Source organism: Colossoma macropomum, unplaced genomic scaffold (assembly GCF_904425465.1).
Source record: "Colossoma macropomum unplaced genomic scaffold, Colossoma_macropomum, whole genome shotgun sequence".
NCBI classification, from domain to species: Eukaryota; Metazoa; Chordata; class Actinopteri; order Characiformes; family Serrasalmidae; genus Colossoma; species Colossoma macropomum.
In genome coordinates this window covers 18,358,390-18,381,744 of record NW_023494806.1, presented here as the reverse complement: position 1 = coordinate 18,381,744, position 23,355 = coordinate 18,358,390, and the positions used below count along the sequence as shown (strand labels likewise).

The 23,355-nt window shown below is 38.9% G+C and overlaps 1 protein-coding gene across 1 annotated transcript in view; it reads left to right on the top strand.

Annotated features, from left to right (window-relative positions):
• ssh1a (slingshot protein phosphatase 1a) overlaps positions 1-23,355 on the top strand; it is a 65,067-nt gene that overhangs the window by 947 nt on the left and 40,765 nt on the right. The window contains exon 2 of the mRNA XM_036597916.1: positions 5,507-5,544. Coding sequence (XP_036453809.1) covers positions 5,507-5,544 — 38 coding nt within the window. The remainder of the gene's footprint in view (positions 1-5,506; positions 5,545-23,355) is intronic.

The window sequence follows — 23,355 nt, the reverse complement described above, 5'->3', positions numbered from 1 at the left end:
TTCTTTAGCATTATGTTCAGTGATATAAAGGCTTTCATGGTGTTATTTAGCAAACCACAGCTATCATTTTGTGTTGAATGGTGGAGGAGAGATATTGTTGGAAGGAAGTGAACGCGTTCTCTTTCCACTCCTAGCAAAAAGGGTTTTATGTAGTACCAAAAAAAGGTACAATGACTTGTGACAACAGCTGAAACCTTGTTGGAACCATTTAAAAATATATATACAGCAGGTTTTCCATGATAAGAAGCACTATGTATCCATTTATCCATTCAGATGATTAGTTAAGTTATATATATGTGTCCATATATAAAACTTAACTAATCATCTGAATGGATAAATGGATGCATAGTATCTGTATGTATGATGTGTGTATATGTGTATATATATATATGTGTATATATATATATATATATATATATATATATATATATATATATATAAAACTCAAGATCCCTGAAAGAACCAATTTTAAGGGTGTTTAACCTCTATCTACTTTTTGTCAACCTGCATCATATTAAGGTATAGGTTCCTTGTGCACGGTCAAATGTAAGTTGTAAGGCATGTAAGGCATCAAACCTGAGGGTTTGCTTACGTGTAGTCTATTATGTGTTGAATTGCACGCCATAAGTCCCGTGGTTTAGCCATGGTTGTAGTTGGGATATTTTGAAAAGGGACTGTCAAAGCAGGGACCAGGGAGGTTTTGGTCATGTGCGTCTGAATACAGACAAAAAAGAGAGCAGCAGTACAAACACACCTGTCATTTGCCTATACAACTTTGCATGCACACACAAAGCTGACATTTGCCTGTTCCATTAACCTTGTGCGTGCACTCACGACCATTCTGAACGCACATCTTCCTCTACGGTTCTCTTTGGTTTGTGATGCTACCCATGTTGTGCCCTGTAATGATACCCATCCTTTGTCGCCCATGTATCTGTGAATGTGGTGGTCATCATGCTACACAAGTGCATCATGGCTCTGCTTACATCGGTTCTGTTTGCACCAGGGTGCTGTGTTGTTCAGCAAGAGATTTGAAAGCCCTGAGGACCACCGAGCTTCCATTTTGCAGTGATTAAAGCTCAGGCTTTGTGCCTTGGTACTGCTGGGGCTTTTGCCTGGGCACAAAAGTGCTTAAGTTACCTCTATGTAGAACCACACCAACCTCATTAAAGCAGTTTTAGAGATGTATATCAACAGCAGCTCCTGCCACCGTCAGGAAGTGCAGTATTCTTTTATATCATGTACATAATTCAAGAAATGCGTACAAAATGTACAAGCCATTATCATTTTTCCATGCTGGGTAATACATTCAAACTGTTAACACTGACATCATCATATTTATTTTGTAAGATGTTTTGCAGCACCCTGCGGATTTCACCAGTAGAGGGCGCCAGCTTCACATGCTCGGAACAAGCCCCAATGTAAACAAAGCGGATTAGGTCCTTGATAGGCACAATTCTATTACATCAACCCCTGCGGTGTAGTCAGAGGACCTTCACGGATTATGTGGTCTGTGGTTGTTGCATAACGTATTAAATTTATGAGCGTGCCCATGTTTACGTCATGTGCAAACTGCCTCTTTCCAGCATTCACTTAAGTAATGTTAACGTGTAACTAGTGGCGACTACCAGATTTGTAATCAGTAGCTTTGGATAATCATCGTAGGGGAGGACATTGCAAGGTCTTTGCTGAAGTAACTGGCAGATTTGCTCGATGGAAATAAACCTTGTTTTCTGGCTTAATGGAAGGTTCCATTGTCATCCACATGACATCATTGTTGTTAGCTCCCAAATGAGGCTGGCGTATCTTTCCACCTCCTTGGGATGTGCTATGGGATGATAACAGTTTTAGGGGAGGGGTTGGGATTCCTCCCCCAGTAGAGTGAAATGGACTGTCCCTAGTGAGGGTGGGGCTGCTCCATTGCCTTATGGCTCCACACATTTAAATTCACAGCACAATCTCGCCAGTCCAGCCGAGGAACACACAGCTGCAATGATGTCACCTTTTAGCACAAGGAGAGAGAGAGTGATGGGCATATGAAGAGAAGAGGGAAAGATACTAGATAGAAGATGGAAGGAGAGAGAAAGCAAGGGATTACGATGTTCGTGTCGCACCTCTGGCATCACTCTATATTTGGCTATTTTGTCATCAGGCTAGATCTGTGATGAATTTCTTGCTGCTCCGTCACATGGTTTCATTCTAGAGAAACTTACCTAGTCAGAGTGGTGGTGCATGGAACCAGACGTCCAAAGCATTTAATGCCTCTTGAAGATACATTCACAAAAAGTTATTACAAGAAATGGATACAAATTTGCTGCCTGATTTGTTCCGAGATAAGCTTTTGTCCTTGAATGAGTTTTGTAAAACCTACTTATGTTGGAGAAGTAATATAGTTTCCCAAAACTTAAAACACTGTTTTACCATTATGAACACTACATCCATATAAAAACTCAGAAGACATGTAGGCTCACTGGTTGGTAAATAAAAGTAAATTTTGGATGGTAAATAAAATGACTTTATTTGCATTGTATAGACATTGTGACTCCTGGTTCATAAAGAAAGTCAGTAAGTTTCTCTACAATGACCCATTTCACTTCAAAACACTCTGAATGACTTTGTTTACATGTCAGTGATTAAATTATGCTGACATTTGGAAGCATCTTTGGAATGCCCCTTTCTGTCAAATGCACAGAAAACAGGATTTCTGCATGTAAACACAGAGGCAGAACGCTGCATTGTGGGTGGAATAGTGTTTCCTGCGGGCAGTTTCGGTTTAAGCTGAGTCGCTTCCCTTCAGGTGTGGAACAGCTCTGCCCTTAGTTGGCTCACCTGCGTTTCCTATTGTTCCCTGCTTCTGGCAGTAACCTAATCACCAGTGTTTTGCTGTTCTACACACAATGAGGAGCTATTTTTAAAGCAGTTATTGTTGTGATGAAGCTGCATTTGTGCAGTGAGGTCCATATTCTTTAGTTTTCTCACAAATCTCTTTCCTCAGAAATGTGGGTTAGATGCGAACTTTTTCTGCAGTGTCCTTTTTTTAGCATTGCATGTTGTCGGCCTTATAAAGGCCTTAAACAACAAATGAAATCACAGTTTCAATATCTGAGAGAAAGAGAGAGATATTTAGCCTACATGCTTGGTAATAAAACTGCTATCTGTAGGACACTTTATCTGTAGCATCTAAAACCTTTGTGTGTTAATGCTGAGACATTTTTGGGACCTCCAGATGAATCCTTTATTGTTCCGAAAACCAGGTGGAGCTGTTTAAAGCATCTGCTTTTTGTTTCGTCTAGATGGTTGTATTAATGCTAGCTGTAGCTGTATATAGATCAACATGAGTTTTAGTTCTTTAATAATTGTTATGTAATTGCCTAATTGCAATTATTTGAGATGATTACAGTTATTTGAGATGACTGCAGTTATTTTCCACACTGTTTAGATTTCACAATCATATTATGCTGCAACAATGTGAATTGGGTTTGTTGGGACAAAGCAAAAAAGTAAAAGAAAGCAGTTCATAAAGACACATTATGGGACTTATGAAGAGGAAAAAATTTTAACTTTGTGCTTTAATGTTTAGCGGGCTTAACTATTTAGTCTAGGTTTAGGCTTAATTTGGATCAAGGAAACCAGCCCTTGAAGTTGGAGTACTTTGAGTTTAAAAATATTCCTTGCCATAAAGGTAGTCAACTAGCCAAAACATATTCAATCTCTTAATTTTGCGTTTTTGATTCAGCGCTGGAGCTACGTGGCTAATACAGCTGACAAGTAAAGGAATTTTATGGCATTTCCATGTTTCTCGAATGTCTCTCCAGTGACTACTTATGATTGGATTTTGTAACTGGAGCAACAATACAGCCAACTACACCAGTCTCTCGCTACATTAATTGTTGGACAAAAATGTGTTGTGGGTTCCTGTTCGTCTGTATATACCGGGATGTACATTTTACAGAAGTGAAGACCACATGGACTGCTATCATGGCCTGTAAACAAACAGGAAAGATGGTTGTGACACTTGGGACCCTTTAATGTTCATGCTACAAACGTTATGGTTGTTATATGCGTCTCTGATCATTTCGCAACCTGTACTTAACGCTAGCCACTTATGATCGGATCACCCAGGACTCATGTTAATGGCAAGTGTTAACAGGGCCTGAAATTCAGATTGCAGTTATCTTTGTGTTGAGTGTTGTAAGTTACAGCTCTGGGTGTTTAAGAATAACCAAAACTTCCTTTTCCTTTATGTTGGATGAGTGACTAAAGAGAAGGCACCCTTGATATTATTTAGTCAGCTGTGGATGACGTAAGGCACTCTGTGTGGGCTAGAGAAGTGCTTTTCAGTCGTGGTGCGAGTTTCTAGATGACAATGAAAAGAAGCACACTTGAGAGCGTCTGTAAAGGTGTTGTCTGAATACCCCCTAAATCGTCGACTTGCCTCAAAATGTATTGAGTTGTTAAGTAATCTCAAATAAACTTGATTATGTGGTCTCTGATATTGAATGACATACTGTTATCTATAAAAATGGACAAAAGTACAGACAAACTTCAAGCTTCAAGATGGCTGCTGTTTTCTTAGCGTTTTTAGAAAATGGTTGCTGTGATTTCATACAGTGTCAGAAACCACATGAGCAAGTCTATTTTGCAATTACTTAACAACTTGAAGCATTTTGTGGCAAGTATGTAATGCTTTAGCCATGCACTCTGCACTGTGCCTATTGGCAGGGTATAAACTTCCATTGCTTGTCAGCTACACTGGGGGGGCCCATGGTACTTAGTTTCTGTTGTTTTCAATGGGAAAGGATGTGCTTCACGTTGTATGCAGCCCTGTGTAGGTGTCTATTATGCAGAGTGTCCCAATTGTCCCGAGTTGAACTTGAAGCAGTCAAGTAGCATACATTTTTTCTGTGCTGAATTGACAGATCAAAAAGAAGGCCGGACTTCTGTGACCATTGCAGTTGAGCACCCTGAACTGTATGCTTTCAGGAATCACAATTAGCAAGTCATAAGCCAAAAGTACCGTTTTTTTCACTAGCTGCACTAGCAGCTGGTTAGTAGTAGATCACTTTCTGAAAGGGTGAGTGATGGCTTTTAGCATGTGCATAGAAAAACGATAGCTAGCTAGCACAACTGATTGAGAGTTGCAGTGCACCCTCCATTTTTCTACCTTTGGAATTTGAACCACCCCCTTAGCCATATAGCTCCAGTCCAAAAGTAAAGAAGCAAATTTCAGACATGTCTTGGCTTATTAGCAACAACTTCATTAATGCATTAATGCATGCGGGCAACTTCATTAATGCATTAATGCATGCGGGCAGAAAGAGACCTTTCAGGACGTAACTGATGATTCATAAGGTTGTTTTATAAGATGCATCCCATGCTTGCGTATTCTTTTAACCTGTTCAGAGTGATGATCTTGCAATAGGCTACTATTTCAGAGGGTTGTCTTATGTTTCCTAATGGATGACCTGTCAGATCTTTAACCTCTGTTTGTTTTCCTTTTTTTCAGGACTTTGGTAGCGATGATGAAAGACGGCTAAATCAAAGGTAAGAAGTCTTCTGTGGCCCATGTGCCTGTGGCTGCTTGTGTGCGCGAGCCTGTGTCCTTTCACAAGTACGCACAAAGCTACAGTAACAGATGATTAAGAAACCCATCTGCACTGTGTTTGGTGGAGCCTTCACCTCAACCTGCACTTAAGAGGCTGTTGTCTGCATTGCTGTCGTATTGTAAGGGATAATCAAGGCGACTTTGTCTCAAATGGCTTGATCACTACCCTCATTGCAAACTGTCACACCAGGCCGTTATTTTCAGATGCACACAGACTTCTAATGTGGTCACGTCTCCGAGGTTGAACGGGTTCAGCATTGAACTGTGCTTTTAACTCACTTCTTTGTAACAGCTGCTACTTTTTGCCTCATAAATGTCATGCTGGGTGACTCAGCGTTTTTGAATTGTGCACGAAGAAGGTTATATGAAATATTAAACTACTGACAGTGTGAGGATGCTGGAAGTTAAATGACGAGGCGTGTTTTGGAGGTGAACATATCTCAAAAAGACTCTCCAACTAGGTCTCGCCTCCTCTGGGAGTGGAGCAGTCAGTGGCCCGAAAAGTCCTTTCAGATTCCGAATGTGGGTCAACAGCGCCAAGGCAACAAAAATGCTTAAGTGAAAAGTTTTCCCCAGACTTGCTGACGTAGTTTTGAAAGTACAGCTCAGTCAAGGACTGTACTCTGTATTGATCTCCAAGATGTTCCCTCCACTGAGTTGGACGTGAAAACAGGCTTGACCATTACATGGTTAGCCTCATTTGACCGTCTCGAAGCGTCAAAACCATTTGATTAGAGAGTGAAACAGATGTCAGTAGAGTCAGAGAGCAGGGGGTCCATTTGTCAATTAGGGGATAACCCTAAACTGGCTGGAAGGTCAAAAAATGGGTAGCACTTTAATGCAGGGCATAACTCCATCATGACAGTTGGCAAATGCAACGTGTGTGACAAATGACGTCTGTTGAAATAAGCCTTTATAAATGTAGGTCTAATATAGCCTTACGAATGGTACCGTCCAGTAAAGTTTTACAAAAAAATGAATTGCAGTTATATACAGCAGCTAGAAGCTGTGTCTTTGGTTGTGTCACCTGGGTGCCTTGGGAAGAGAGGCGTTAGCAGCTTTCCATGGACTGTCACATTAGCCTGTCAGGAACAGAGAAAAATAATGGTTCAAGGCCCTTCACCAATTGAGTAGTTGTTGCCAGGTAAAATTAACTCATTGCATAAAGGGCCCATATCGTTATCATGAAAAAAGTTTTTCACTTTTTTTTTTAAATAAGATAGTTTGAAAGTGTATGTAAACATTGTTAAAGTTGTAAACTTTGTGATGGCATTGCCAACATGGCTGGCCTTCCCGTACGGACTTTGGTATCGTTCAGCCAAGCTACACAGTGATGTTTGTCATCCAGGAAAGCCCAGGCTTGATTTTCCGAAAGCATTGTTGGCAATGGATCTATGAATGTTACGGTCAATATTATCTCCCTGGTTAAAGCACTTACTGTGCTAAGCTCATGGACAACAGTTTTAGGATTTGGGGTCAGAGGAAGCGGAAGTCTGCAGCAAATTCTACAGGTCAGTTACTGCAGCTGCAGAGGTCATTACTCAGGAAGTGACTGAGGGTTGTCTGTGACTCCCCCCTGAGAAAGCACTATGCTGATGTTAAAGCAGAAATATGCACAGCAAACAACTGGAAACTCAGCTAGACAGCTACTGAAAACATGACAAAGCCAAGTCCTAACTTGAAGGCAGACATGCTGACCAGTACTAGGCTATTGCCAGCTTGAAATAGGCAAGCTATTTCAAGCTATTTCAAGCTGGCAATAGCCTAGTACTGGTCAGCATGTCTGCCTTCAAGCAGCCTGGAACATCAGACTAACTCTAAAAAAAAAAAGTGTTAGCTACAGGTTAGCCTAGACTGTGTTGTAGAGTAGCTGCTTTGCACACATTTTAGTGCATAAATTCTGTTTGTTCTCCTAAAAACACAATTCACAACTTTAGGCCTGTGTCACAAAGCAGGATTTCTTGCTTAGCCAGCTAATTAAGTTTAATCTGTATTTTAACGCTGTATTTTTTTGTCTTACAACAGTGAATGAACAGTGGACATATGCACTGAGATTGCCTCCAATCTACGTCATAAATTCTAAATTAATGTTTAATTTAGAAAAACATGGCACAGCAACCTCTTAGCTACCACTTCACGATTTTGGCATCAGTCATGTAAAAAGGTTGCTTTACAGCAAAAGCAATGCTAAAATATACTACTAAAAAGTCATACTACATAAATATGAATTATATAAAGTAGTTATTACACCTAGGAATGCACAGATACCACTTTTTTACTTTTCTGATACCTGATCCTGAGTCCCAATACTGACCTATCAGTATACACACACACACATATATACATATCGAAGTCGTAGCGACTAGTGAGCTGTGGATTCTCAGCGTGATGCGAGGCCCCAAGACCATGGAGCTGGCTGATGCAGCCAACTGACGGAGGCAACTAGGGGACACAGAAATGGATGGTGGGCCGCTAGGCTAAAGGTTAGCCCAAGCTAAAGGCTGTTGTTACCCCAAGAGACCGGCAGTTTCTTCCAAATATCTCTCTAATGTTCATTTTCTGTATAACATCCTGGACTAACATTACCGCAGACTGTAACTGACTGCACAGCAGGAAATGCATGATTACTGAAAGAAGCTCAGCCATTCAGATAAAGGACTACAGTTAGCATGATTTACACTGTATATACGTTGTGTTATCTATGCTTATTTGTGCCATATAGGTAAAATAATATCTTCAGAAAAATTTCAACCGGTGTTTTAACCTGTACTATTGCCTCTTCTTGAAATACTGGTGCTGCATATTTGCTGCTGCTTGTCAACCCACACCACTGATACGTTGCATGATTCAGTTAATGTCCATCTCCTGGCTCAGAAGTGCGTGTACTGCTACGTTTTATCGGTATTATTTAGTGCAGCACTAATTGTGCCAACAAGCAGTAGCTACAGCATTGCTTTTTACTGCTATAACTGCTTTACTTTCCACATATTGAAGTAGACTCATTTCTTTTTCCTGCTTAGGAAAATAACCCTCTTGGCTCCTCTTCATGTTTCGTGTGATTATCTGTTTATCACAAACATCATGCTTTCTTTGTTCATGTGTGTGAGAATTAATCATATCTAGAGGATGTAAACCTGTGTTAACAGAGAAAGCTGTTAACTGCCGTTCTAAAACAAGTTAACTGCGGTTGCATTTGTTGGGTTTTGTGAAGCTGAAACTTAATCAGGAACCCTTTCTAAGTTGAACGTGCTTGATTGCTAATCAATGCTAGGTTTGTACTTACTGAAATGGTAGCAATCCAAGCAGAGGACAGTCAACATTTTTGTTATTTATTTATTTATTTTGGATCATGTCAGTTTATTTCTCTTGAATGTCCTGTTTAGCATGTTTTTTGACCTAAATAAGGTCTCAAAAGGTCTTCTCTCTCTCAAAATCAGTGCTTTTTTTCTATTTTTTCAAAACAGGATGCAGGAAAAGAGGTCAGAGATTCTTTGTGCTGCTGGGTGTCAGCATAAAGCCAACAACTTCTGGCTATAACATGTCCTTTGTAGCTAATACAACACTAAATAGGAGATAGAAATTAGTTGCAGTTTTGGCGGATAGACTTGACAAAAATTTAGCAGGTAAAGCTTGCATGGTTGGCTACATGGAAGTCCAGAATCTTTTGAGTATTATTGTAATTACACTACAGTATATCAATTTACAATTTACATAGTGTGCATAGAAACTACAATATATGTATTTGCCTCATTTGAATTTACATACAGAAGATGTTTCAGTCAAATTTAGTGCTGCACAGTCAGAGACCATCGTTCATTATTAGATTTCCAGTCAAAACAGTCATTTTATACAAGTTTTTCATTTTTTAGCATTAGATTAAAAAATGAACACACAAAGTTACACAGAAGCTTCAACAACTAAATATAATAGCACATTTTTCAATGTTTAAAGTGTTCACTCTTTGCCTTTATAACAGATTGCATTCTTTTCAGGACAAGTGCTTTCAGTTTTTCGAGAAAAAGGAGATATGGAGTTTGATTTTGATTTGTCTGTAGTGTGTGTGTGTATATATGTATATATATATATATATATATATATATATGTATATATATATATATATATATATATATATATATAGTGCTGTTTATCAAATTTTTTCCTTTGCTTTTAATTTTTTGATCACCAGTTCTGGAAACTCCTGTTTATTTTCACTTATTTTGCCTTAACATTCTCTCATTTCCTTATGCAGTATATCTAATCTCCTCAGAAATATATCCCTAAAATGTATAACTTGTATTTAACGGCCATTTGACCATAGTCTCTGACTTATACACAGTACTGTATGTTAAAAAAAAGTTATACCATAAACTTGTAAAGTAAAGTAACTAGCAGCTTCTCATGTGGCTCCAATATAAATAAGTACAGCTCATGAACACACGAAAGTGAGTAGTTGACCGGTAAATATAGTGGAGTGATTAGCAGGATGAATCACTTAATTTTAGACAAGTAACATTACAGGGTCTCCAGAAACAGTCAAGTAGCATAATAAGTACAGTACTCAGTTGGTACTCGATTACTCTTCACCCCAGCGAGATTAAAATAACAGGCTTGGTCTGAAATATCCACTTGTCAAACCCCAGAGTTTGGTGGTTTATTGAGTGCGGTTGGTGGTAAATAAGGCTTAAAAGAGAGGCATTTAGGAAAAGATTACACAGTTAACCTTCAAGTTTAGTGCTGTCAGGTACAGTGTGGGACAATGTACTGGTAGTTTAAACTAATCAGTCAAAGCTTCTTGGTCAACTAAGATTCTGTCAATCGACTAATTGCATTTATTCATTTCTCTGTATATTTATTTGTTCAGTTTTTATTAGTGAATTATAGCTTTAAACATGTTTAAAAAATTAAACATGTTAAAAGTACATAAACTTTCCTCATTTACATAAATAGTGAGTTGAAAGCTTCCATTCACAGTGCAAACTGATTAGTCTAAAATGTTTTATAGTTCAACATTCTCCAATACTGTTGTTTATTTATTAGCGCTTTTTTATATCTTTGAATCAAGCCTTTTGGATGACAAAGAAAAATCCTTTGCATCAGTTGACCAATAAAATCAGCTGACATTGACAACCCGTGGTGTTATCGGTATTGGCAAAAAGGTCATTGATGCTTAACAGTGATATGGAGTGTTTCCCACAGATAGTCTGTATTCGGGCACCCCTCAAAAATGTATTGACGGCCACCTAAGTATATTTTGTCCCATTCTAACAATATCGATTTCCATTTCATCCCATTTTAACAAATTCCAACGAGAAGACGTTTCATATTGTTATGAACAAACAAGCACACACAGTGTCAGTGATACAAAGCATCACTTTTTTGTCACTATGGTCATTTCCAAAACCTAAACCTTCACTTTAGTACATGAGGTGCTTCACAGCTAAAGAAGAAAATCGTGGAAGGTTTAACATTCACTTTTTTGTTTTGTCTACATGAAAAGAACCTTCTCCACTCTGCTCACTGCGCTCCGCCAAAGTTTGTTTCAGAACAAAATCAATAAGTAAAATGATCAATAGGTTTAGGTCTCAGGATTGACGGGATGCAAACTTGTGATCTCCTGATAATAGGGCAAAACCTTGGATCAGCGGTCTTCAAAGATCTCCCGAGGTCCTGGATTTTGTATTCAGTGATAGGTATGACGCTAGGTGGCCAATCAGTTACATCAGCACTACTTTTAAGTACCAGTGATTACAAAATACAGGACTTGCCCACCTCTACCTTAAACTGGATTTAAGGTAGAGGTGGGCAATATGACAATTGTTTATCTTCATTGGATACAGTTTGTCTTGTGTAATTGGATCTAGTGCAGTACAATATGCAAAAATTGAGTATAAATCTTTGTGCCCAGAGTTTTTGGTGGCAGTGTTTAAATGTGTCACTACTAGTGCATTGTGTAGGGTGTCAAACTATTGTAATACGTATCGTGTGTTGTGTAAATGTGAAAATATTACAAATAAGGTGCTTTTGACTGTTGGTTCTTGACAGCAGAGGCTTTCTGCTGGTAACTCTCCCAAACAACTTGTGGTTATTTAGATGACATCTGATAGGAGTTTGAGAGATGTTTTGATGTTCACTCCCCAGCTGTGATCCTTAGCGATTCTTTGGCCACTCAAACCATCCTCCTCAATGTGTGTGGGGTCAATATAGACATATAGTCATGTGAAAAAGTATGTACACCCCATGAAACTGGTTTTACCCCTTTTGACGGAAACAACTTTATGTAGACATTTCCTCTACCAGTTTCTGGCATCTACTGGGAGAAATTTTTGCCCACACCTCTTGCATGCACAGCCCATTTCAAATCCCCCTACAGCATTTCACAGGATTCAAGATCTGGGCTTCGACTAGGCCTTTCCATAACCCTCCATTTCTTACTATTGAGCCATTCGTTGGTGGATTTACTTGTATGTTTGGGATCTTTATCCTGTTAGAAGCTTCAGCTTTTTGGCAAATGGCCTCACATTCTCCTCAAGCACTCTCTAGTATGAAAGAGAATGCATAGTCGATTCTGTGATTGCAAGTCCAGACCGTGAGGCAGCAAAGCAGCCCCAAACCATGACATTTTCACCAGCATGCCTTACAGTTGATATGAGACTCTTTTAATCAAATATAGTCTTTGGTTTTCTCCAAATATTGTTTCTGGTACTGTGGCCAGAGAACTTTATCTTTGACTCATCTGTCCATAGCACATTTTCCAGAAGTCCTATTCCTTGCCTAGATATTGATTAGCAAACTTTAGTCTTGCCCTATTCTTTTTAGACACCAAAGGCTTCTTCCTGGCGCCGCTCCTATGTAGGCCAAATTTGTGCAGTTTCGTTCTAATGGTAGATGTACTTTAACATCCACAGTGGCAAGAGCTACCTGCAGATGCTGTGATGAAATTTTGGGGGTCTTAAAGGCTTCTATGAACATCTTATGGTCTGCTCTTTCGTTAAATTTGCTCAGCGGCATGGCCTGGACATGTCGGCATTGGTTTCAAATCTTCTCTCTTTGTAGATGATCTTCCGGACACAGGATTGATTTCTAATATTTTGGAAACACTTCTCAAACCCTTTTCCCAGACTCTTAGGCATTTACACCTCTTTTTCTGAAAGCCTTATAGAGCTCTTTTGATCCAGGCATGAAGATTGCCCAAACTTCTATAATAAAGAGCAAAGTAGACAAGATATCTGAGGTTTAAGTAAGATACGTTCCTTCATGATATTCTCTAATGGTGTCCTAAACATTAGCACCTGATAGGGTGCACCTGATTTCAATTTTATATATAGGGGTGTATTTACTTTTACCACATAAGGAAATTGCATTTCTGTTTATTTTTTATTATATAAAGTATGACAAAATTGTTCATTTTAGGAATTACTGGTTACATTATATCACCTTTATCTAGTAACATTGTTTATTTGAAACCTGTCTGTCTAAATGTGCTGAAGAAGTCTAAATTTTTCATGGCTCATACTTACTTCCTCACATGACTGTACGTCCTCTACCCGGCAAATACTTAACATTTCCAGTTTCTTTGAACTTCTTAATTATTACCCTGATAGTGGAAATGGGCATTTTCAACTGTTAAGCTTTTTTACTGTAGCTATTCATTGATTTGTGCAGCTTAACAGTGTGTTGCACATCATTGCTGTGTTCTCTGGTCTTTCTCATAGTGATGGATGACTAAGGGAATGTGGTCTGTGATCACCTCATATTTATAGTGATATAGGAAGTCATGGCTGACTGGTCAGGTGTTTGTAATCGCTCAGGTGAACTTCTGAGAGGGATTATACTTCAGTTACATTGTATATTTATATTTATTTGATGATATGAGGAGGTTTTTTTTTCAATCATTGTACTTTGATAAGAACTTTATTGATGTCTCTTCAGTTGCCTCAGTGTTGTACACCCAGTCAACCTTTGTCTTGAAATGCAATGACTTTCAGTGCCCTTGTGATTTAAATCAGGCAATGCTTTAACTAGATTGCTTTTATTAATAACCTGTCTGCATCTTAGCTTTGCATTCATTCCCTTTTGTCTTTCATAGCCGCTGTGTTATGTTAATAAACAGCATTAACAAGCGAATTCTCTGCACCTGATGTCATCTGCCTATATGCATTCAGATGGGTGATGGCCATGACAGGTTCTGACCTGTCCTCTGTTGATCTCATCGATCCCCAAAGGGCTAGTGTTACGCAATGAAAAAAATAGGTAGTTAAAAAAATATTTGAACCCTCACAAATTCCACCACGCTTACACAACGCTGACCTGCTTGATATGCTTCTTAAATGACAAGTGGAAAAATGAGATTATTGCACCAGATGGTGCAGATTGCTCCATTGTTTCTCAATGGGCGCATGTAGAAAAGACTACATTTTGAAAGAGCCCAAGGCTGGTATTGATAAAGCATCTCAGAGTGCTAATGGGGACTGAGATCACTATTAACGGGAGCAATCTTGTCCTAGAGAGGCATCTTGTCTCAATCTAGACTCAGCCAATAATAGTGTTATACCAATGACATTATACAGGAGGAGACAGATTCCACCCTTCAATAAAATGAGCCAAGCAGCTTGCTGGTAAAGCCGCAAATGAGAAAAGCTCCCCCTCGTTGTGGGGAAATGTGCATGCGCAGTAACCAGAGCAAGCTAAAAAAGCATGTTTTTATATGTTTTGTATGTTATTTGAGCCAAATTCTCATACCATTTATGTGATTTTGGTTAGGCTTTAACAGAATATGTTTACATACACTTAATAATCCAATAATGGCAGAAAATCAGATTTTGTCAGTAATCCGATCAATGCGTTTACATGCACTTGAGTATTCAGATAACTGGAAAACTCCAGGTCTACATGTGTCAGGCAGTAATCGGATTTCTGCTTTGCAACTGGCCAGTAAGCTCACAGAAGAAGACGTGACGTAAACGTAACATTAAACTCTTACTTCATGACATGACTTTTTAAAAACATTTGCACCATTTTACCTAAAAATATGAACATACATCATCTAGAAGATGATGAATATTTAAATCCTTCATTTCGTAGAGAATGTAATTGGTTTCAGTGTCGCTCCAAAAGTGTTTTGCTGCCATCTTGCGGCAATGCTGCATGCTTGTTTCTGGTACTGCTGTCTGTTTCACGCATGTGCAGACAACTCAGAAAGAATGTGCAGAGAACTCGGAAAGAAATCAGAGTAAGAGTATACATGCACTGAGAAGTCTAATTCCTGAGCTAAAATCCAGCTCTCTTTATCGGATTCTTAATCGGATTTCTAGTCCTTACTCTGATCTGAGAAATTGGAGTATGCTGTTCACTTGACAATTTGAATAATCAGATAACTGCAGAAATCCGTTATGATTGGATTATTGACTGCATGTAAACGCACTTATTGATTTTAAAGGTGTTTTTGAAATGATAATTTGGCTTGGATATACAGGCCTCTCCCATCCATAGGCATAGGATTCTGGTCTTGCATGAGTGGAAATAACTGCCAAGATGGCCATTGAGGGGACAGACTTTCCTATAAGGACTTTGGTTGTACGATATATTGTTTGTTAGCTGTCTTTATAACACAGATATCACTAAAAGCTGAACCTCTAAACCAGGGCTTCCCAGGGTTTTTCACATCACGACTCACATGTTTATAGTAGTACATGTAGTGAATTTACAAGTGTCCTTTTGATGGGATCAGATAAAGCTGTGTTTTGCAGAAGCTAGAGCCATAGTGGGAGCTGTGTTGTATGACCCTCAGTAACTGCACTTTGTGCACGCATGGCTGTGCTTGCTGTGCGTGACAGGTATAACACGGAGTGTTTCCACTTCTGATCTAAAGTGCCCTTCAGTTTAGCTCTGCTCTCAAGTGAAAACAGAAGTATGCACTGATCCAGCTTCCTAGTGACCCACAGTTTGAAAACCAATGCCCTGACCAATCACAGTGTTTCGTGCAGTGTGCTATGACCAATCACAGTATGAGATGAGTGTTTCTACTGGCATTTAAATGAACCAACATTGATGTAATCAAACGGTAGAAAATGATTTTGGTTAAAATAATTCAGTCTTTAACCTTATGACATTGTTGATAATAGTAGCCATAGTTTCACAAACCTAGCACTTCGGTCATATTATACAGCTCTTAATAATCCAACAGTGTTGGATTATTAACTTCCGCAGAGGTCAACAGAGTCTCATTTAATTTTTGCAGGCTTTAGCAGTGTGTAGATTTCTCAGTGTTGCTTTCCTGACCACTGCTGCTCCTCCGAATTTGACTGTCCTGAATTGTTCGGCTCAGATTTCGTCGTGCTTGACACAATCCGCCTTTCGAATGGAACAAAGCGATTGTTATTGTGTGCTGCTCTGTCCTCCATGGCTTTTGTTTTGTGAGTCTGTTTGGCCTCCCCCTCCGTTTTGTGATGGTCAAAGATCAGAATCAGCCCATTCAGATCCAACCAACATCAGAAACTGATCTTACATCAGCATAAGAGAGAAATGCTCTTCGAACTCTGCCTCCTACAGCTGCTCTCTCTCACTCGCTCTGCATTCCAGTGCAGCGAGAGATATCAGGCCCAGAGAGAGACAGAAACAGGCAGCGTTTGATAAGGTTGAGGAGAAAGAGGCTAACATAAACACTAATATATGGGAGGCCAATGGGAGTTTTTTGGGTGGACATTTTACTTTATGTAATGCTGCTAATGATTCACCCAAAATATTGAGCTTAAAGCTCCAGTAGGGGATCACTGCACATAGTAGACCAGGTTTTTGGTGTAGTACCAGAGGGCTCAAATGTGACCCCCTGAACCATAGGATTATAAATTATTTATCAGTCTAAATACTTGTTATGAATTATTGGGTAGCTACAGTGAAAGTGAAGTGTAAGTCATGTAACTATGAATGTGAGGAATTCAAGTATTAGTCTTCCATCTGATAGAACAGACAGGCCTTTTTTTTTAATCAATGTTTCCGTCCACACCAGCTGCACTAGATGTGCATCTTTTGTCTGTCATAATGCAAACTCCTCCATCCTGCCACATTTTTACATGTTAAGTCTATTTTCTTTCACACTTGTTAGCCTAGTAGTTGCAAAGCAGCTCCTGTGCTGTACTCACACTGTGTGGAGGCTACATGATGACAAAAAAATCTGAGCCTGATTTGTTGATCCCTCTGTATTTTGGTACTTGATCTAATGTATAAGGCCTTCGGTCTAGCTCCTGAAGGCCTAATCAGTGGTTACCAAATGCTTATTATTCCTTTTCAGAATTTTTAAGGATGTTTAAAGACTTTAACCCTTTAGTTTCCAACAAAACTTAACAATAAAATAAGAGTATTATAAGAGTAATACAACAGTGATGATAAATCTGTTAAATAAAGATGAGCTAAATAATGGACATGTATTTTTTTTTAATTCCCAGAAATCATTTGGCTGGCTCTGGAGTCTATCTTGGGTTTCTGATACAAAGTCAGCCCTGATGCTAACTCCAGTGTTAATAAAGGAATTGTACAGATGTAGGCAAACTTTACCCACTAGCTGTCATTATTTTCTAACAGGGGGTAACAGTTCCCAAAATTCAGAATTTCATTTGATGCTGTAGGTGTAAATGTAATATAGGTGAAAATGTGCCTTATGTTAATAAGCTAATGTTTCCATTTTCAGTTTATCAGGACATTTGATATTATAAAAGTGCCATATGTGAAACAAAAGCTGTCCCATTCTAACGCTTCTGCCATGAGCTAATATATTAATCCCAAGGAAACACACTAAACAAAAGCTAATATGCTAGTCATGATACAATGATAAGTTGTATTGTCACATCCTTATTTGTTAGCCATGGAAAAACTTCTGCATCAGTAATCGCAGATAATCGCACATTTAAAAAATTGCTGTTTAGGTTCTCCATGAGTCAGATTGCTACATGCGCATGCTAACTGGGTGATTTCACCATGCAGGTACAGCGGCAGGAGCAGCCAAGCACAGCTATCTGTGTTTTTATTTGGGAGTGTGCTCATATCAGAGAACACGTGTGAAGACTTTGGCCATTCCACTAGAGTGCTCTAAGTGCAACCGTTGCATAATTACATAGAAATAAAAGGGATTGAATTAGAGAGGAACTCGTGGTCCTGTGTGCTACTCGAATTATCATTTGTTTAGGCCTGTTTTAATGTAATAAGCCCTGTGTTTCTCAGTGTACTAAATAACTTTCACAAATGTGACATTTGAGGTCATATGGTCATCAAATGGCAACGTACTGGTCAGGGAAATCCTCTTGCCCAATTAAACGAAGCAGTTCTCTCTGCCTATTAACTGTGTCTGCCCTGTGGACAGTATGGAATAAGTGGTAGTTATGAGCATGACTCAGCTTTTCCACTCTGTTAAACAGAAAGCTTTTATAATTTAATATAAACTTAGGGTGGGTGTAAGATTATTTGCGCATGTGATAAATGACTATTTCCAGTGTTTTTTAACCTCATGTCTGCTTGCTGCATTGGTGTCATTTCAAAAATCTGGCTGAAAATTAATAAAAAGAAGAAGAAAACAGAAGGAAAAATAGAAATATACATCAAACAACAATACCAAGCTGGCTTGTACCCGGGGAGCAGTGTCTAGTTGTAGTCTCTTAGCGTTTAGTCATAGTAAGCTTTAGTCACAGAATTTCTTGGTCCTTAAAGAAATGTGTTTTTCTGCAAACTTAAATAATAGTTTGGGGTGGTTTTATAGAAATATTTACAAATCCAATTGCAAAAAAAGGGACAGTATGTGAAATGCCAAGAAAAACAGAGAGCTGTGATTAGGACATTTTGTTTGGCCTGTTGAATTGAAAATAGAACAAAAACATTATAACTTTATTGTTTGTTTTTTTTTTTTTGCTCAATCTAAATGTAATGCCTGAAACACATTCTAAAAAAGGTTAGACAGAAGTATGTTTACCACTGTGTTACATCGCATTTCCTATTAACAACACTTAATAAACATCTGGGGACTGAAGACACAAAGTGATCAAGTCTTGAAATTTTTTGCTATTTTTTTCAGCTTAATAGTCGGCTCAATCTCTGATTAACATATTTGATTGTAACATGTGCAAAATGTTTCTTGTCATGTTAAAATAAGCATGAAGGTCCCTCTAAAGACTGCATCTAAAAGGCAGCATATGTTGCTCCCAAATGTGTATATATCTTTCAGCAGTAATAGTGTTTTTTCTGATGTTTTTTTCATAAGTTACCCACTAATACCCCTCCATACTATGACAGACCCTGGATTTTGAACTTTACACTGGTAACAATCTGGATGTCCTTTATTACTTTGGTCCAGGGAACACAATGTTCTGCAAAAGAAAAAAAATAGCATGTAACTTAGCTTTAAAGTTAAACTAATTGTTAAAAGTCTGTCATTAATGCAAATACATACACAATGTAAAGTGTAAGTCCAACGGTAGAGGTCAATCTGAATCTGTAGAAAAGACCGCAGAGTGCCAAACAGATGTCTTTATTTCGACCATTTGCTTACATGTATGTTCTGGAATGCTGAAAATACATTTAAAGAATACATCAGTAGCTTGGTTGCACAGATTTCTGACATTTTGTTGGTTGCTTTTATTTCTGTTTCGTAAAAGAAGGTGAATCCAATAGAAACAATCACACATCAGCTTTGTGCAGCATATAAACCCCCCCCAAACACAGTAAGAATGCATTAATCAAATGTGAATATTCCAGAGTGGAATAAGGTATGTTTTAAATTGTGAAGTGTACATTTGAACGCCTGCTCTGTATTTGTACCAAATGCAGTCCGGCAGCAGCATTGGCTGACCTAAGATGGCTGACTGAGCCCAACGTGGCATCTGTGTATGTGTATCTATGGTCTGGATATCCCAGGTAAGTCAGAGACTGAATATGAGCTGTAGTCTGACCAGGTTTCAGTCAGTTGTTAGACATGTAAACAGTGGTAGTCATACAAGGTCAGATTTATGTCGATGTCTGTTACAAGCTTCTAAAGTCCTCCTTTAGTCTAGAACGGCCTAAAAGGCTTGTGAACTGCCATTAGCTAAGTGCTAACATAATACTAGAATTTATAGGGATGCTTGCAGAAACAGTATTACCGTAGAGTTGGAGTTTTCCTTCTTTGACATTTATGGCGTGAACTGAAGGTAGCTGTAATAATCACAGTTCACTACTGATAGGCAGGTGTGGCACAAAGTGGTGTGTCGAGGCTGCTTGTCGATCCATCACTTTCACAAAAGCATGTGATTGGACAGAGCAGATACGGTTGCAATTTTCTTTTCTTCTATCTTTCATTCTTCCATCCCTCTATCAGCACGAGTCGGTGACACAATGCGATTGTTATGTAACGCTGGTTGCTGCGGTGAAGAGACTCTCTTTGTTGTTGCTGCTGCTGCTGCTGTGTGTGTGTGTGTGTGTGTGTGTGTGTGTGTGTCTGTATCTGTGTGTGCTGCAGAATAAAGCTCCTCTTCTGTGTTTTAGCCTCTGTCAGAATGTGTGTGTGTGTGTGTGTTTGTACATTTTCAGGATGAAAATGTACAGGATGTAATGTTTCAGGATGTCAGGATGAGGAAAAACAGGACTAACCCACAGGACCAAAATATCTGAGGAGTGTAATGCTTCTGAAGTGACATGCAGGTTCACTGGTGGTTTTGGATAGTAAATAAATTGCCTATATTTGTGTTGTAGACATCACAACCTCTGGTTCCTATCAGCACCACTGTAAAGAAAATCTGAGTCTGTAAGTTTCTCTACATTGAACCATTTTACGTCAAGCCACTGTGAATGACCTTGTTTACATCTAAACGACTGTGTAGAAGTCTTGATGGAATTCCCCTTTAAGTTGTTTCAGTTCTTAATGGTCACTGCGGTTAAGATAGGGTTTGGGTTTAGGATTAGATTTAAATAATCCTTATTATATAGAGATACTTATCTATAAATAAAACGTATGGGGCATTTATTATTGCATATGGACAGTGCTGTGCAAAGGTTTTAGGCACCTGAGAACATTGTATTTAAAATTTATCTGGGCAATAAGCGTTTATTTCCTTAGAAAAAATACTAAGAATTAGATTTGTTAGAATAAAGACAAATTACATTAATGCGAAAGTAGTGGTTTTGGTAGTGATGTTAATATGTTCGTTTAACCATTTTCAAACCTCTCCTCGAAGGAAGCCCAGTATTCTTTGTAGTTATCATGAATCACCTAGTATGGCTCATCAGTACTTCATTAAATTAAATCAGGAGTGCTGTTGATTTTAACAAAGTTCTGCTAGAATTGAACAAATCAATGCAATATTTGTTTATATTTATTGTAATTCTAATGCTACTGCCCACATAACTGGTTTTAAACATGAGATGTATTATATGAGACTGAGTGCTGAGCAAACATGTTGAGGGACTCAGCTACAGCAGCTTTGCTAACTCGTACCACACTGTGCACCAAAATATACACGGCAGGACAATACAGTCTGTCTACAGCCTATTTAGCGAAAGCAGTTTAAAAAATCAACGTATTATTGTGTATACTTTGCAGTTCTATTCACTCAAACAGAGTAAAGTCAGCATATACAGACTTTGGTATCAAATGTGGCCTTTTTTGCCTTTAAAAATGGGCTAAAATCACACAGTGAGTTCCTGGCAGGAATTTCAAAGTGACCAGTAACTTTGGGTCTGACCTTCATGGGGTCAGCAACGCTTCTCTGTGTGAGCGAACCCTCGATCACTGCCAGCTCGAGTTGTTTGTTTATTAGCACGGCAGTGTACACTCAGCTTACGTCACATGGTATCGGGTGGTTTTTATGAAGCTGAGTGTGAGTAAATGAGCACGATGTTGGGCTGATGCCCAACACCAGTATCGGTAATGATGCCTCCTAGCGATTAAATATGTGTTTATTTTTTATATAAAAAAATGTGAATAAGAATGAATAGGTATTTTGGTTCATTTACTTAATTTTTAAAAGTTAAACCATTATTGCCTCACACACTTAAAACACAATACTGTGTGTGAGAACAATCCCAATGTTTGATGCGTTTTTACAGGCCTGTAGTTCAGTTTTGAGCTATGCACGTGTGTGTTTTGTAATTGGTCATATAGCCTGATGGTTAAGTCACTTGTCCATCATGTGGGACAGAAGAGAAACACTCATTAGGTTTCTAACAGTTTATGCAGGCTATATGATGTCTTATGTGATATCTGTCTGGCACAGTGTGTATGAATTAGATTATTTGATATGTTGTGTCATTGCAGCTCTTAATAATATGTTTATTATAGAAACTACTAACATACTAACATAGCATAGAATTGCATATAAATACCTATTTCTGTATATTATCTGTAGGAGAGAGCTGTATAAGCCCATGCCTTGACAGTGTAAAAACAAACCTGTGTATGTGTGGATGTGCTGGCTGGATTAGAACTGACACACACACACACACACACACACCTGTGCGTACAGCTCAGTCAGTGTCCAGGTGGCATCTCAGCCTGGGACACCTGTTGGCATGTCCTGCGGTCTGCTTGGAGCATCACCATTGGATACAGCCGCTGTGGTAATGCTGAGTCACATGGTCAGGGCTGGAAGGCGTTTTGTGTGTTCTGTGAATCAGCGTTCCAGCAGTAGAGCCAGACTGGGCTAATCTGGACACACAGCAACATTTATTTTTACCTGAATGCACACAGACACGACTACACATCTGTTTCATGTAACATATGGCCAAGACAAATGAAGCTTCTGCTGCCTGACAGCAGGACCTGCCTCCTGTATTGATGTTTCTGAATCGCTATAATAAGCTTTATTTAATACAGCAGCCTTTAAGAGTGAAGCACAAGTTGAAGTGCTTCTCAGTGGGTTATTAAAAGGCATACAAGTTGGTGTTTTCCCTGGAGGCTAATGTAGCTAACAAATAATGGAAGCTTATGTCTATCCAGTTAGCATTGTGCAAAGTGCATGACTAAGTCTTCATACATTTGCCTTGAACCAAGCGTGGTGTCTTATGCATGCAGTTTGAACATTGCTAACAGGGACAGATGTTTTGCTTCTTTACTTTTGCAGCGGAGCTACAAGTATAATGTTGCTAGCAGAATCTTACACTAAGTAGCAGCTTTTATGTGTAAATCAACATATTTGTTTCAAACCAAGTCGAGTTGTTAAGTAGACTTGCTTCTGGTACTATTCTAGACAAATGGACAAAAGTATGTCGCACAGCTAACAGCATTATTAGCATGCATTTTAAATATTAAAGCCTCTCTGTATGTTTCTGTAGAAAACAGTATATCATGTCAGATGCTATATACGCAAGTATATCTGAGATCACTTAACAACTCGACATGGTTTAATAAGTCTGCCATGGTTTAGGCCAGTGTTTCTCAGCTCTGGTACTGGAGGCCCACTGCCCTGCACTTTTTACTGTTTTCTCTGCCTCAACACACCTGATCCAGCTAATCAGCTCATTAACAGCCTGTTATTGAGTTAAAGTGGCTCTGTTATAGCAGGGAAAGCACTGAAATGTGCAGGGCAGTGGGCGTCCAGGACCAGGGTGGAGAAACACTGGTTAAAGCACGCAGTTAGCACAGTGCTATTGAGTGGGGTAGCTTTCATTACTTATTAGCTACATTAGTTCCATTGCAAAAATAAAGAAACAAACCATGTCTTAACTCATTGGGTGTGTTTACATACACTTAATAATCCGAAAACTGCAGAAAATCAGATTTTGTCAGTAATCCGATC